The sequence below is a fragment of the Martes martes genome (assembly GCF_963455335.1).
Source record: "Martes martes genome assembly, chromosome: 7".
NCBI lineage: Eukaryota > Metazoa > Chordata > Mammalia > Carnivora > Mustelidae > Martes > Martes martes.
In genome coordinates, this window is record NC_137894.1 from 36803398 (window position 1) to 36820314 (window position 16917).

The following is a 16917-nucleotide window of genomic DNA, read 5'->3' on the forward strand; positions in this document are numbered from 1 at the left end:
CCATAATCCTAAACAACTTCAAAGCCTTAAAATGGGAAACAGCCTGACAAGATTAAAGCCTGAAAACATACACATTGCATTAGCCTGTGATCTGGTGTCCTGAGCATAAATCAACTTAACACAGAATTCTATGTATATGTTCTTCTAAACATCAATAACAGTTCAACAAGTTGACAACTGGTTGTATATGGAAATCTCCAGAACCCTCTACACTTTGCTCACAGCCCACAAAAATTATTCTATTAAATCAAAGCAATTTTACCAGGGAGCCATGTGGCAAATTGTCAGGAACACAGTTCACAAAATAAAGGTTTAGTCTTAGAATGATCATGACTCTTTCCATACAGTTGAAACTTTTTTTTTACATTCAGTATTAAAAATTTACATTCAATGAAATAGAAACATACATGTGAATCACTACAGCTACCACTGAAATGGAGCCACATCTGGATATTTGTTACATTTTTTAAAAAAAAAGATACTTTCAATTCTATCTTTTCCGACACTCTTCAAAGGTGTCTCCATATGGACTCGACCATCGATCCTGAGTAGTCAACACCAGCAAGTTTCCAGAAGAAGTCCTTATCAAAGTCAAGACAAACTAATGCAAATCACTGTCACTGTTATCAATGTTGGCAGTGCTCTTGTTTGAAACAAAGCCAAATAAAAGGCATTTCACCAAGGACCAAGGATCGAATTTCCCTGGTGTGCCAAAGCCAATCTTTTAAAAGCTACTTACTTAGTGGATAAAGCTGTGTCTTTACTTTTAGGCTAATCAAAATATAAAACCCCTGATTTCATAAAAAAAGATTATGGTTTCACCCAAGTTTCCCCCTCAAGTTTGAAACACTAGGGTCCTTGATGCTATTAAAATATTTCAACTTATGGACAACTTTAAAGGGCATATCCATTGACGGACAGTCCACTTAAACAGTGATATGATTTGTTTGCCCACTGTATGTCACTGCTCCCAAGAGATGAGAACATCCCTATTATTTTGGGACGGCCTCAACCTTCTGAGTTAACCAGGTAATGCTTTAAGCAGAAGGAAGACTGCACAGGCTAATTCAGGGGTTACCATATGCTCTGGAATGGAAAAACTTGCTGAGATTTCTGTTGACATCTCACACTCAAGGTGCTTAGGAAAGTAATCACATCATTTGGCAAAAACATCCTGTGGCTGAATCAGCAGACTTGATGGAAAGTCCCTATGTATGCTATTTGGATACAGACTAGGTTCTGGAGAGACAATTTGGTTGACATAAAAACAAGAAACAACAGTTTAATGTACAACTAAATTTGTCTATATGCAGAGGTAACCTTAAATATCTTTGGTTTTTTTATAATTTGCTGATAAAAAGTACTTGAATAAAAACACTGATAAATACCAACATAAATTGTATTGCTTTTAATTATGTAAACTTAGCCCTTTGATATCTTTTGCTACTAAAGCTAGAGTCCTATCAGCCTCTAAATAAATTTATTTCAAATCTGCTCATCTTTACTTACTTACAGGCTAATCTATATATTTTAATGGTCTTTGGTATGAAAATACTGATGAGCAGTATCTCGTAATATTTGGCATAAAAATGGCATGCGTGTATCAGTACTTACAGCAAATAAGTCTTTGGGAAAGAAAATAGTTACCATTTCCATATTAACCCCGTTGGAATGAAATGCCATGAAGTAACACCACTATGAGAGATGAATGAGAAACTTCACATTTTAGTTACAGTTTCATACTTAAGACTTCAAAGAAGCTAGCTTTGGCCAAGTAAAAAGAAGTCTTTGGTGTATACTAAACGTCTTATTCAATGAGACCAAAATACTTATCTTTGGTGAAAAGATATTTTTTTCTCTCCAACAAGTAGTTTCAACAATTAAAAAATACTTTATTCTAATACTGTATATGAGGATTTACTTGCTGAAGAAAAAAAAATTACACTTGAAATTCTTTGGAACTATCTGCTGGTAAAGAAATCATTTTAAATGCTCTGGTAACAATAAGGTAGTTGAAATTACTAGTCTATTTAACTACAACAATCAATATAAACCCTATTATTTTGGGTTAGTAACTACTTATATATAAGCTTCAGACCTATAGATGTTTCTGGTTAATTCAATTTTGGGGGGAAATTAGAGTCAAATTTTTACTTTCTGCTGAAATTTCTTTGGTAACAAGATTATTATGAAAAAAATCTGTATAAGAACAAAATGAAAAGGTGAAAAAGTAAAAATGTACTGGTAAATAATTAGCAAACAGTTATAGCCTAAAGATCTATAATAACTATGGGCCTATTCATCAAAAAAAAAAAAAAGAAAGAAAGAAAAAGAAAATACTTTCCTCAAGGACTTTCAGATCATCTTTTTAGGCTTTTAAAATGATTCAAATTCATGCAGTCCTGGACACATCTTCCATAATCATGATGGATGATGTTTCAACTTTAGATTTTATCTGCCTTTTAATGAAAGTTTAAAAAATAAAACAAACTCCTTGTATTCCTTAATTTTGTATGCTGATAAAAGTTGGCCCCACAAAACTACTTACAAACCAAAAGACACCATACCCTGTCAGTTTGCCCATGCTCGCATGAGGCAGCTTAAAAGTAACAAAATGTTCCCTGAGTACAGGAAAAAAAATAACACTAGAATAACTTTAAAAGGAGGTAGTATAAAACAGGAGCTATAAAGGCAGGAGCAGCATTTTTCCTTGCCTCAGATTGTTCACCTAAAGCTCTGCTTTTTTGGTTTTGCCATGAAGCCCATACTTAGATAACTAAAGGAGGACTTTGAATTTAGTTCACAAGTGGTTGCTGGCACTTAATGTTGGTCTGCCTCTGAACACATCCAGTTTGGCACAAAACTACAGATTAAGAAACAATAAGAGAGGCATCATCAGACACTGGGATAGGCAAAGACAGAGGTGGGACAACTACTCAGGAACATTCTTTTCATTTTAGAATGCCATTTACATCACTTCCTCACCATCACCCCACCCCACCACACCCCATAAACCAAAGGTTTCAAGGGGAAACCCATGAAGATTCCTTTTAAAATAAGGCTGAGAAGTCATTTCCAAATAATGTGAAGAAATACCAAAAAACATGGGGCCCCTCTCTACACCATGTGTTTAATTCTTTTTCCTTTTTCACTGCTGGTTACCTAGTAGGTAACTGTCTCATGACTGAAAGAAAGTCTATTCTATTTGGCTGAGTAAACAGTTTGCTGATTTCAAACCAGCAAGAGGATTAACTCACTCCTGGAGTTAGCATTCCTCATTCACAGCATTGACACGGAGAGAAGATTATAAATAGAGTACCAAATTCTCTTAAGAATTCAAGAAAATACAAGCGAGGTGGTAGAGCTCTGAACACTTATCCCTAAACCAAACCTGCGTGAAAACAAACTAAAATGCTTTGATAAGATACTATACCACCAAAATAGTTATTGATAAAATCCAAGAAACTCTTAAGGCAACTTTCTGTACTCCTGTCCTGAACAATTTCATAAATATTAAAAAGGTATAAGGCAAAGAATTTCATAATATATAATGGAAGGCACTGTTACCATGATAACCTCTAGTTTATTTTATGGTCTACTTGCATTTATCTTTATTCTTAATATTTTATGAAATTTCTTTACCTTTTTTTTTTTTAAAGTCAAGGTGGGATTAAAAAACAAAAACTCTAACCAATTCTCTTTAAAAATGGAGTTTTGCAACTAACTCTGGAAATGGTGAGGATGCTTTGCAAACTAGACAGTGCAGGCTTTGGCCGACCGTCAGGCAAAGGGGAAGGTAGAAAAGGCACGGCTCTAGGCAGCTGAGGTTTGGGGTACAGCAGGTAAAGCACTCAAGACTCTAATGCCCAAAACAGAAAGGCCCTTGAAGCCACAGTATTCCCTATATGCTACTGAATAGTTCTGTTCTCAAAAGAGACACTCTTTGTTTTGGTCATTCGTTAAAATCAGCAGTCCCACTTTTTCTCTTCTCAGTGGTTCGACCGTCCTCATAGCAGAGGTATGACATTCTCCAAACCATGCAGATGTCATAGTTTTCTTTAAAAAAAAATCAGAGCTTCAGATAAACATTCTTACTCATATACCTATATGACTCCTTTGATCACACACACTACACATACAGCAATGAAAACAAAATGCTACTAGGAAGTATCATCGGTTATGGAGCGGAGATCAACCATCACAACACACGAGGTAACAAAGTTGTCTTCGGAGTTTGCCACCTGGCAAACTGAGGTAGATAGTCAGCAAAGGGGTTTTCAAAAGTCTTCCCCTTGCTCCAGTGACATATTTTATAATCCAGTCAAGTATCTAGACTGTCTTTTCACATTGCTGACAACGAAACATTCAAAATACGTGTTTAAAAATTAAAAAACGAAAACACATTCAAAAAAAAAAAAGCTGAAATACCCAATAAGACATCAAGATTTTCACAAAAGGCTTTGGCTCCCTGTTCCTTGTCCTTCGAACAGACTTAGAGGTGAGAATACCTGAACACGGCTGTCTAGATTGGAAAATCGTTTTTGTCAAAGCGCAGCATGGCAGATGGCGGCTGCAGACCCGAAGAAGTCGTCTGGTCGGCATCCGGCGGCACGGCTGGGTCTTCACACTTCCTCACAGGGCGATCCCCACCTGAATCACTGCCGGTGAAGGAACTGGAGGTCAGGGGCGTGGTGCTGATGACTGAGGACAGGTGGATCTCATCATTGGACTCATGGGAGAACCTTCCAGAATCCCCAGTCTCATGGCTGCCTTCGCTGTTTGCGGAGTGCTCGGTATCAGCGGCAACACCACCAAAGGGTCTTGGGAAGCTGGCGGTCTGACCTGGGGAGCTGGGGGAGTCTTCATCACTGATCAACACAGTGGTGCCTGGCTGGTAAAAGCACACTGCTTGAGTAAATCTTCTTTGAGGCTAGGCAAAAACACATAAAACACCGTTAGTGATGGCAGAGTGCTCTGGAAAAATAATAGATATGGTTTTGCATAGCCTATAGATTGTGAGACAGTCATCTGTTCAAGGACATGGGCGAAAGGCCACCATCAGGAAGAGATGATCTAGGTCAGGAGTTCCCTACACGAGTGGCAACACATCAGAATTACTGGGGCAAGTGAAGTGTCCAAAGGCTTCTTCAGTGATTTTTTGATGCTTACTCCTGTCACATCCATTCCTCCACTGCCACCCGTTCCCTGCTGAAAACCACAGCTCTGATTACTTTCCAACTACTACTTCAGTGATCACACATCATGGCTTTCCACAGAGTTATGTCCCAAATTAATAAAATCATATCCAGACAGAACATGAAAATTAAGGCCTTCATTTACACTTTCCTCTCTTTTTAATTATCATTTCATGATACCATGAGTTGCCAAAAATTTTTCTCATTAAGTTGGGTTACCTGGTCAACTTTTATCTTCTTAGAATCTTGGAAAAATAGCCATTTTTTCTTAGAGTTGTTTTTAATTATAGGACCATAGCTATTAATTATCAGGTCAGTTCCTCCCTGGAGAAATAAAAGGAGAAAATAGAAATACTACAGATTTCAGTTTATTATATGTAGTATACAAAATTTTTAAATGTTAAAATAAAAAACCATCAGGGAATCACTATTTCTTCTTTTACACAAGCAGTACCCCCACAAATTCAGGGTATTTGTCAGTGATCAAAAAGATATAATAGATTTAATCTTCAGAGATATATATGCTGAAGTATTTGGGATAAAGTGTAATAATTCCAAAAACTATTTCCAAATGTCACAGCAAACAAAAATACATAGGAATATATATGACAAGGCATTGACAGTTATATGTGCATTCATTATATCACTCTTTCAACCTTTCCACATATCTGAAAAACGCGAAGTTTTGGGAAGCAGTGGGAAGAAAAAAAACGTGGGCCTGCATATGCTCAACAAAATGGCAATAAATGGAGGATCAGCTCTTAGGCTAAGCCAAGGAAACAGAGAGACCTGACTTATCTGCTTCATACAGGTCCCCACTCCAAAAAGGCCTCTTTTCACTTAAGATTCTCTTTTTTCCCCATGTTCTCCTCCCCATGCCACTTCTCCGAATCCTTTCTCATGCCCAAGGTAGTTCCAAGGTATTAAAAAGAGAACCCCGATGTGCTTTAGTACTTTTTATGCTTATTTGGAAGTTTTAGGTTCCAGGGTTCTAGATTAACTAGAAATAAGCTGAATGACTTAAATTTGTATCAGAAAATAAAAGCTAAATTAAGTTGCAAACAATAAAGACAACAGGAGTAACAAAAATCAAGTCATTATTATTTACTCATATATAGTATATTGCACTGTACTAGATTTGAGTAGCTTGCATTTGTTAAATATAACTATATTAAATTTAATAGCAGGGGCACCTGGGTGGCTCAGTCGGTTAAGCATCTGTCTTCAACTCAGGTCATAATCCCAGGGTCTTGGGATCAAGCCCCGCATCAGACTCCTTGCTCAGCGGGAAGCCTGCTTCTCCCTCTGCCTACTGCTCCCCCTGCTTGAGCTAGCTCTCTTGGACAAATAAATTCCTTAAAAAAATTTAGTACCAAAACTGCCTGAAATTTTGTTATATTTCTGTTATTCTAAATTTTAGGGAAGGGTTGGGGAGGAAGGATTTAGACCAGGATTTGTCAAGCTTCCTCTGTAAAGGGCTAGATAGTAAATATTTTAGATTTTGCAGGCCTCATATGGCCTACATCTCATTTTCTCTTTTATTTTTGTCCTTCAAAGTACCCTTTAAAAAGGTGAGAAACATTCTTAGCTCATATAAAAACAGGTTATGGGCTGGCCTGGGCTGGGCTATAGTTTGTGGATACCTCATTTATACCACATTGGTTGCAAGAGCTATTGTAATAATGCACACTATCTAATGTTGCAATGTGACCAAAAAAAATTTTCATTTGGTGCTCCTAATGCTTATCTCTGTACTATTATTACATATAGTAGGACATGAAGTAACATCATCCAATGACACTTCTTCCTTGTATCCAACTTCCTCAGGCCATAAAAGGAAGGATCTTTGAAACGTCTATTTAGATAGTCCATATTTTAAAAAATATAGTTTATACCTGGAATGTTCTAATGTCCAAGGCAGTTAAAAAAATCAAATGAAGTATGAAAATGGATTAATAAAAAAACTGCCCACTGAGTAAATACAGGGCAATCCAAATTGTAGTAAATATAGACTAATGACCCTCTGTCCTTATCTAAAACATGTGAGCTCTACATAATCCCATCTAATTGCATTTATGCTATTTTTTCATTTTTTCTCCTCTATCTCTTTAATCTTTTATTTCTTTATCTTTTATCCATCCCTATCTTTATCTCCCCATATATTTTATGTAAGGAAGGATCTGGGTGAAACTGTTTTGTATTTCCTCAAGTAGAATATGGATGTAATATGTTCAACATATGATTTTTTAGTAAGCAAATCTCACATATCAAGGGAAGATGAATGGAGGGAAGGATTACACAGCAGATCAGTATCTCAGCTCAGAGTACCTTTGCATCAATGAAGCTGTTTGGCATTATCATTGGCATTAAGGATTCTTCATTTTCTACAACTCCCCCCAGGTTCTTTCCAGCTTCATTTCCACTGGCTAGAGAGGTACTGGTGCGAGATAACTGCTGAGTTCCATTCTGTGCCATCTTGGAAGCAGATGATTTCCTGAAATATTGCAAGCAAAGGAAATCTTCCAATTTTACAGGAGATCTGGACAAATGTACCAAATTTGGCCTCTAATCACGACTTTGCAAACAGTGAAGTTCTTCAATGCTTATTTCTCAAATACCTTTAGAAACTGAGTATTAGATTTTTACCTCAGACTCACTCCCGCAAACTTTTATGATTTGAGGAAACGTCTTTCTTTTAGCCCCAATATTTGCTTACAGAAAATTATTTTTTATACTTACTAAAAACCTTAATATTTACAAAGTACCATTAATTATTACTGTTATTTATTTCACATTTACACAGAAATTATAATTTTAAGATTTACGTGTTCTCTCTCAAGTCTGCCTGAATGTCACGCTAACATAACAACTCACTTGCCAGTTAATGATGGCAAATTTACAGTAGCACTTCTGCAAGATTTAAATAACACTAGAACAATGTACATAAATATTTTATTTGTACAGAAAGATTTTATAAAAATATTCTTCAAGTACAGCAAACTAAGCCAGTTAAATATACAAAAAGATGTTAGAATTCTTTAACATAGTACGTTTCCTGAGTATGTTTTTATACACAAGTACCATACAGAAAGAATAAATCTCGATAGTCAATGCTAATGCAGGGAGTCTGGTGATAAGGATTATTTGAAAATAGTGTGTTTCTGACCTTGTATTAAATACAGTAAACAACCTTAAAATAAATGAAAGCAAGAGCCAAAATATAAAAGGTCAGAATTAGACAAACTTACTGAATGCTGAGAATTTAGCTGAAGTCAAACTACAAATGAGACTGCTTAACAGAGTTTCCAGAGGACAAATCCCTAGTTATCACATTTATTTTAACCCCATGTCTGGAGAATCCCAAACATGTGTCCTATGGAAATAAGGGAGGAGCTCTCAACGGAAGGCTGCTTAGATATGAAAATACTCCAGACAGTAAGAAATCTCCTCAATCAGCATAAGCATCAGACTAAGTGTGCCATTTTAAAAAAGAAACCAAAGGATATACTTTGTACTTCTCAAAATAAAAAGGAAATGAAGAAACTAGGGCCTCATTTAAGAACATTTTATTGGCACAGTAATTTTTTCAAAAGGAAAAGTGAGCACATCTCTATAGCAATTAAGAACTCAAGTAACATTATTTTAAAATGGAAAATCCCAGTTATTCTAGAAGGCACTTGATTTCAATTTGCTTCTCATAGTTACTGTAATTTAAATGTTTTTTTAACCACCTCAGCATGGCTAGCAATGGAAACACACCTGGCTTTACTTCGGTATATCAGGATGAGAACACAGATGAGGATACAGGTCAAGGCTATGCCAACGCCTACAGCAATGCCAGTCATTGATTTTTGGTCCAGATGGTAGTAGCCTGAATAAACTAGAAACAGCAACACATTAACTCAGTATCAATCACAAAAATAAATGATCCCATTTATTTTAAGTCTAAGATAGCTGTTTGCTTTTCTATAATTTTTCTACCTCTCCTGGGAGAATTTTTTACTGTATCTGTGTCTAAGCAGAAAAGACACATATTACTCTTTTTATCAGTGATCTCAAATATCAGTTATATTCCCATATTGAAGATTCCAAATATGAGTTTTAAATACCGTATTATTGTATCAAACATGAACATCAGTTAATAACTTTAAATGCTAAAAGGCACAAAGTACACATGTTCCTTGAACCAAACGGCAGCTTTCACGTCATGCTACCTTAAAAGCAGATCTGCATATTAAAGATGAGTTTCCTGTGTCTGTATCTGCATTTACATAGCAGTGCTCCTCTAACTTTAACGTGCACACGATCACTAGGGGATCCGTTAAAATACAGATTCTGATTCACTATGTCTGGGGTGGGGCCCATGATTTTGCACATCTAACAAGCTCTTGGGTAATACTCATGCTGCTCGTCCCTAGACACTCCGAGCAGCAGGTATTTGAGAAGTGAGTATGAGCCTTGCTCTCCTTTTCCCATGATAAGGGAGCTGCCACCGCTACCTCACTGCAATGCTTGAACCTGTCTGCCTTGCCTTTCTTTCCTTCTCCTTCCCTGTTTCTCTCTTCTCTCAACACCCCCTACACACAAAACACACACACACACACACACACACACACACACACACACACGCACGCACTGAGGCACTGAATGACTATCCTCTGAGGAGCTCTAAGCCCTTAATCCTGTTGAGTTCAGCTGGCATTTCCTCCATTTAAAGCCCCCAGTGAATTCCCCCTGAAGAGAAGGAAAGGAAGGGGTCTTGACCTGTACCACAGAGGGGGGCTTCCTTCGGGACAGGACAGTTGCCCTGGAGTGAGGGTGCCTCTTTAAAGACACTACTTCCAACTGCTCTTTGGACAGAGAACTTTCTCTCCGGAAAGGCTGTTTTTCTGTGGTAACAACTCTTAATGAAAACCATGCTCTCTGCTTGAACACCACAACCAGCACGGCTGTTTATTTCCATGGAACCTCTCTGGAAGCCTCCTGCCGTCAGTTTTTGGACCCTGTAGCTCGTCTGTCTGGGAAGAGGAGTAACTGGGACACAGTGGTCTGAAACGGAGCTGATTTGGAGGTAAGTCTGTTTTCCTGTAAAGTGCCAGGAATGGCCTGTAGCCCCACAGCATCCGGACAGCACCGCCGGCGACAATTCAAGAAACCAAGTGCAGGGACACCGCTGCCGTGGGGAGAGAAGCAGTACAGTGCAGGAGAGTGGAAGGAACACTGATCTAAGAGAGATCAGTGAGAATGGCATACAGACCTTTGGCATCAGCTGAATCCAAACGCTTGGGCCTCTGATTAGATTCAGAGGTTTCCTTTGGAAGGACTGCCAGCTCCACAGAATTTGAAAAGGGTCCTTCTCCCACCTCATTGGATGCAGATATCTTGACAATGTACACGTTTCCCGCCACCAGGTTTTCTAACAGAGCCATGGTTATTGCCCCTATAAATAGATCAATTACTAATTAAGTAAACCTTATCTTTATTCATTCTTTCAAACACACCATCATGACCCTTTATTTAACAAATATTCTTCTGATTATAAAAGGAATACCATGTTCATGGCAGCTGAAAAAAAAAAGAAATGTTTTAACTACTTATGGTAATCAGTGTGACCGATGATCTTGTTCTTAAATTAGAAACAACACAATTATTTTTGAAAGTATGAATATATTTCTCCCTGGTCCATCATTACCTAAAATTTCTTGGAAATAAATAGGAAGGAAAATGCCAATGTTATATAGGAACCTCAGAGTGCTGAAGACCTGGACCTCTGATTATCTACCAAAACTACTACCGGTAATCTGCCCAGAATCTACTTCTCTCCAAAGTTACCATCACCAGAATTTATATATGATATTTGGAATCAAAGGCATTTTCTCTGTTGGCATGATGGCTAAGAAGGATTCCTGTGTGTGTACTGCTATTCCTTGAGGGGTCTTTCTGTTCTTGGTTCTGCCACGGCCCTGAAGTACTTTTCTTACAAAAGAGACTCCCACCCCAGGAATGAACTCTAATGTGAAGAACGCAGGTGTAACAGAATTCAACCACAAAGTTATTTCGGCACGGACTGCAAAAATGAGTCGATATTCACAGGGAGCCTAGCTTCCCTCAGGTGACATCACCTCACTTTTTCCCCAACTCAGAGCATCCTTGCAATAGCTTTGAAGAACTTACGATAGCTTGTAGCAGTCCCCTCCAGGCCAGACTGGACTATTCTCTTACACTTGCTAGCATATATTTCACTATGCAGTGAAATGTGGGGTAATCTCAGAGCTCAGGTCATGATTCAGAGGCCACCTGGGAGGTCACATGGTGTAAGGCAGCTCAACCAAGCAGCTACGTGAGGGCTGAACATGGCTTGTTTTCATGTTCTCTGGTTTCAGCTTGGCCTGAAGAGAGTGTGAGCTACTTGAGTACACAACTGTTAAATAAACAAACTGACCCTTATTTAGAATCAGGAAGAATGTTTGTACAGTTATCATGTTCTCACACAGGTGAATTAAAATCAAAGATGTATTGTGATGTATTACAGTTAACTAGAAGGAAGAACATTTCAACTTCCTCACAATAGATATATAAATAAACTGAGTTTCCATTTTAGCATAGAATACTTCACATTTAATTTTTAAAAATGTTTGGCAAAAACCAGTCCCTACCTGAAACTGAAAGTCCTTTCATTTCGAAAAGATCTTATTTATTTGAGAAAGAGTGAGCACAGAGAGAGAGTGAGAGGAAGAAGTAGGCTCCCTACTGAGCAGAGAGCCTGACGATGTAGGGCTCCATCCCAGAAGTCCAAGATCATGACCTGAGCCGAAGGCAGATATCTAACTGATGAGCCAACTAAGGTGCCTCAAAAAATTTCTTGTTTTATACGCAGATGAGCTGTGTGGATGTGTGCAAGTGCTCCCCTTCCTTCCACAGTCTTCTTTCACACAAAAAAGGAAACTAACACTTTGGCTCCCCTATGAGGAAAAAAAGCAGTTCACTCAAAGCAGTTCCCAAATATTAAAGTGATCTGCCTGTCCTTCTATTCACTCAGCATGCTATCTCAATCTCACTTACTGTGTTGATGCCAGCTCCCTGCCTTTCATATGTGTCTGAACCTTCAGCTATTTTAGGAGTTTCAGAAACCAGACAGAACAATAGCCTCAGTGTTGGATCAATGCTGATCAAATGCTGGCATGCTACCAACAAAGTAATTTGTGACTTGGGGCACATTACTGAACTTTAATTTCCTCATGGGGGCAATAATTCCCACCTCATATAGTTATTAGAAAGGATTAAATAAACTACCACTGGCAAGTCTCCGACATAAGTATATATACTCAACGAAAGTGAGTCTTCCTCCTCACCTCTGACTCTCCCTTCTTCCTCTTCTGAAGGACAGAAATTTTTTTCACATTTGAACAGCTTAAGGTGGCTGGCATAATGCTTGGACAAGATAATTCTCAGTAAACGCCAACTGAACTTATATTAAAATATGAGCTATCTGTCACCAAAGGAGTGTTCAGTGAGGATAAAAAAGCACAGGGTTAAGATTCTGAGGTTGGAGAAGTGCTCCAGAATGTGGTCTTAGAACTCATTTCTGTCTATATTCTGGAAGTGATTGTTTTCCAGTTCCAAAGTCTTAAAAATCATCCACTTAGTTATACCACTAGTGTACCTTTCCATACCTCTCCCATGAACTTAACACTCCTACTGCTTAATCAACCTCTCTACTTGGATATCTAGGACACATCTCAAATTTAACATGTTAAAAACTAAACCTTTGATTTCCCCCAACGGTTCAGCTTTTTTCCCCCTTACGCTTCTCATCAATCTGCAGCACACCTTGTAGGTCATTCTTTCAAATTGTGTTCTACTAGCTTCTTTTACCTTCCTCGTTATCACTCTTGTCCAAATGCCCACTAACTCTCACGTGGACACCTGCATATTCAGTGGTTTCTCAACTTCTACTCTTACCAACTTATAATCAGTTTTTCAGGTGGTTGATAAAGTAATCCTTTTAAAATGTAAATCTGATCAAAAGTCTCCAGTGTCTTTCATCTCCCTTAGAATAAAATCTGTGGTCTAAAAAATCTGCCCTTGGTTTCCTCCCCCCTGATTTCCTACTGCTTGCACTTCCCCTCACTCTGGCCTCCCTGGCCGCCTTGTTGTTCCTCTAACATGCCAAGAATACTTCCATTTCAAGGCCTTTGCACATCCTCCAATATTCACATGGCTCTATTTAGAAGTCATTTCTTCCAAGAGGGCTTAACCTTACTACCTCCATCACTCTCTCTCTCCCCACCCCACCCCCCAGCTTTCTTAATACCACTTATAACACTACCTGAATATCTACATGTTTGTATGTTACTGGTGATACAAACATCAATGGGGAAGGAACATTGTTTTGTTCACTGTGGTATTGCCAATGCCTAGAAAAGAGCCTGGCACACAGTAATCACTCAATCATTCATTTAATGAATGAGTGTGTTCCTACTATTGGTATTCTGATACTTGGCGAATGCTGAGTTAAATTCCTTTACTGAAGAACTTTAATTTCCAATTTACATCTCTAATAGGAGGAAATGGCATATTTATTTAGGCTAAGTTTAGTCACATAATTTTTTTTTTTTTTTTAAGAAGGAGCATCTTTACAACTGTGGGAAACTCACGCTATGAGGACCAGAGTTCAGGAACTGCTGTAGTATAGGGCATGATTGTATATAGTGCCTTTTAGATTTTAAAATAATTGGCTAGTTTGTGCTAATTTACTACATATCAGGAAGGTAAAGACTGTTAATTTCTGATTCACTTCAAAGTACATACAAGTATAATTCCATGTCACATCACTGCTCAACCATTTTAACCATGCATGCTTTTAGCCACAGATACCATCTGGTCATCAGGAACATTTTTAAAATGCTTTACCTTATTCCATTTGGCAATAAATATGTAAATTAATCATACACATAAATATGCATAAGCAAAACATGTATAGAAGATCAATAGATACATAGGAAAGAAATACTGATATTCTCCCCCTTCTTCTTTCCTCATCTTTTTCTACACTTTCACCTTTTCCAACAGTTGCCATAATTAGACATTAAAGACCATTTTACATTTTATTTTTTTCTTTAAATGCCATGATGTATTTTTTTTGCTTTTGGTTTAAAAAATGACTCAAGGGGCACCTGTCTGGCTCATTTGGGGTTTTATTTTGGGGTTGTGAGTTCAAGCTCCACACTGGGTGTAGAGATTACTTAGACACAAAATCTTCAAAATAAAAGTAAAAGTGGGTGACTCAAACCCTTTATGTTTTTTATTCTCAAAAAAAAAAAGACTATTTTTACCTATATTGTTCACTTTGTCCTCGATGAAGTACTAGCATTAGCCATAAAAAAGGACACATACAAGATGGTATAGTTTTTTGCTGAGAATTTTTCTTAAAATCACAAAAGTAGGATAATGACAAAAATAGATTTTTTTCCCCTTTCATGCATGATGATATAGATAGAAATTCTTACATAGGTGTAAAAACCTGCAATTACAATCCACTTCACTACTGGGTCATCAATGAGGCAAAATGTTATTTTCTGAGCCTTGTCTGAAACTGACAAATGAATGCATTAAAAGGAACCAAAACAAAATACTGTTTCTTTTTAGGCGGGTACAAATGAAGAGCTGAAGGGACGAAGCGCTCATGTGATAAATCAGGTTAGTCGGGGTCAAAGGTGTCAATAAATCATTTTGGAATTAACTAAAAGTGAATTGTACATTTTAAGAATATTGTGGTAGTTTGTAAGACTAATAGTTGCAAATAAATCATACCTCCATCTATCTACACCCCTGGGCAGTCCTTTCCCACACTAACTCTGGGTTTCCCTACCTGATTTGCTTTGCCCAGTGGGACATCAGCAAAGTGATACAAGCAGAGGCTTGCAAAGCTTTTTATGTGCAGCTTCTCCCTCTCTTCCTGACACTGGAACGCGCTCTTGCTGTTTTTGAGCTACTCACACTCTGTTGAAACCATGAGATGATTTCAGTCTCATGAGTGACCTCAGGAGAGACCAAGAGAAGTGTCCAGCTGATCCCAGTCCAAATTGCTGACTCACAGCACTGTGAGAAAATACCATGGCTAATTTTTAAAGCGGTTTGTTAGGTAACAATAGGTAACTGATACAAATATAAAATTGTGCTGGCAAGTACTTATTACTTTCAAGTCTGTTCAGTGACTAAGAAAGTATTACTTGGTGGAGATTCTGCATAACGAAAAACATGAATATAGGACTATTAAAATTCCAACAAAAGTCACCATATGTTTTACAACTGCATAGAGAGTTTTAAATTATATCCATATCTTTAAAGTTCATCCTAATTAGGTAAATATTCCTTTTAAAAGGTAAAATATAGGTACAAATGTCTAGTACTATAAAAGTGTTCAGAATATGTAGATGGCCAAAAAATTACCCTCTTGAAATCCTTCTAAAGCTTTTAATTGCTTAGCAAACTGTTCTTTTCCCAGCATGCATGTTTGAATTAGGTACTTAAGTGGGACCCTGATATTCATGTGGGCCAATTTATTTGTATGTGGACCATATTAGTGCAAAAGTCTGCTCCCTTAAACCAGATCTTCATCCAGCATTTGCTACCTCACTGCGAGACACACCACCACCGGAAATCTAGTAGTCATCCATAACAATTCTTCTTTCCTTGCTTGCTTTCTTTCTCTACTTAAGCTGCTATCTTTTGACCATCCTCTCCTTTCTATCTCAATCCTCAATATCCTAATCCAGGCCTATAGTTCTGGGCCACTATAGTCACTTCTTAGATTCTACATTATTCTGACCCATCCCTCCTGCACCAAACCCATTCTAGTCACAACAGTCAAGAGTGATCTTCCTGGAATGTGTATCATATGCTCATGCTTAAAATATGGTGATGGTTTCCCAATGCTTTGCTAATAAAACCCAAATCCTTTATAATTTGTTACTCCCTAAATTCAAAACAAATGCTAGATCCTTCTTTCTGTTTGTTTCCTTATCGTCAGTAATCTTACTTTTCATCCTCTTGGATAATTTATGCTCATATTTACCTTCTCGGTGTAGGACCTGCCACTCTCCTGCAATCCAGGCCTTCCTGGAGGCGTACAAGATGGTGTAGCGTGTCACCACAGTCTCTGGGCCATCAGGTGGTTTCCAAGAAACCAGAGCAGTGTCATCTTCTATCAACGTCACTTTTACTCCAACTGGTGGGCCTGCCGGGGCTGCACACACATGGAGGAAATACTGTTGTTACCAGGATTAAACGGTGATAAACACTCAAATACCTGGCTAATAGACTGAAAATTCAGGGAAAAGAGTGTGAAAAACTAGAAACCACTATCAAAACATCTCAGAATCACAGCTTTTACAGATCATTAGTGGTAAGAGTAAAACACTATTTTTTCTTCTTTTTCTGAGAGCTAATTTCATTTTTATAATGTTTAAAACATCAAAAAAAAGGGGGGGGAGATGGTAGATTCCTAGATGGAGAATCACTAAGTCAAATTGTGTAAGAATTCCTAGAGCTTTTGATATTGTTTTGCCAACCTGATAACTGGAAAGGTTTACAATTCCACAAGCAACACCACATTAGGTATTGAATCTAAACTACATTTCTTACTAAAACATACAGAATATATATTTCACCTGATCTAGGAAGCCACTGAAGAAAATACTTCTGACACCAAAACATTCAG

At 37.8% G+C, this 16917-nt stretch overlaps 1 protein-coding gene and 1 long non-coding RNA gene across 2 annotated transcripts in view; one reads left to right on the forward strand and one right to left on the reverse strand.

Moving 5' to 3' along the window:
• Positions 1–4522: 4522 nt before the first annotated feature.
• The window catches only part of PRTG (protogenin), a gene marked incomplete at both ends in the record, with an annotated part of 115539 nt that continues 103144 nt past the window's right edge, over positions 4523–16917 (reverse strand). Inside the window, 6 exons of the mRNA XM_080808438.1 lie at positions 4523–4930; positions 5415–5519; positions 7524–7689; positions 8955–9075; positions 10453–10635; positions 16273–16443. Coding sequence (XP_080664564.1) covers positions 4523–4930; positions 5415–5519; positions 7524–7689; positions 8955–9075; positions 10453–10635; positions 16273–16443 — 1154 coding nt within the window. The remainder of the gene's footprint in view (positions 4931–5414; positions 5520–7523; positions 7690–8954; positions 9076–10452; positions 10636–16272; positions 16444–16917) is intronic.
• Positions 9661–16643, forward strand: LOC308345882. Its single transcript, XR_013967120.1, has 3 exons — positions 9661–10266; positions 14844–14894; positions 16286–16643. It is a non-coding gene; the product is annotated as an uncharacterized lncRNA (long non-coding RNA).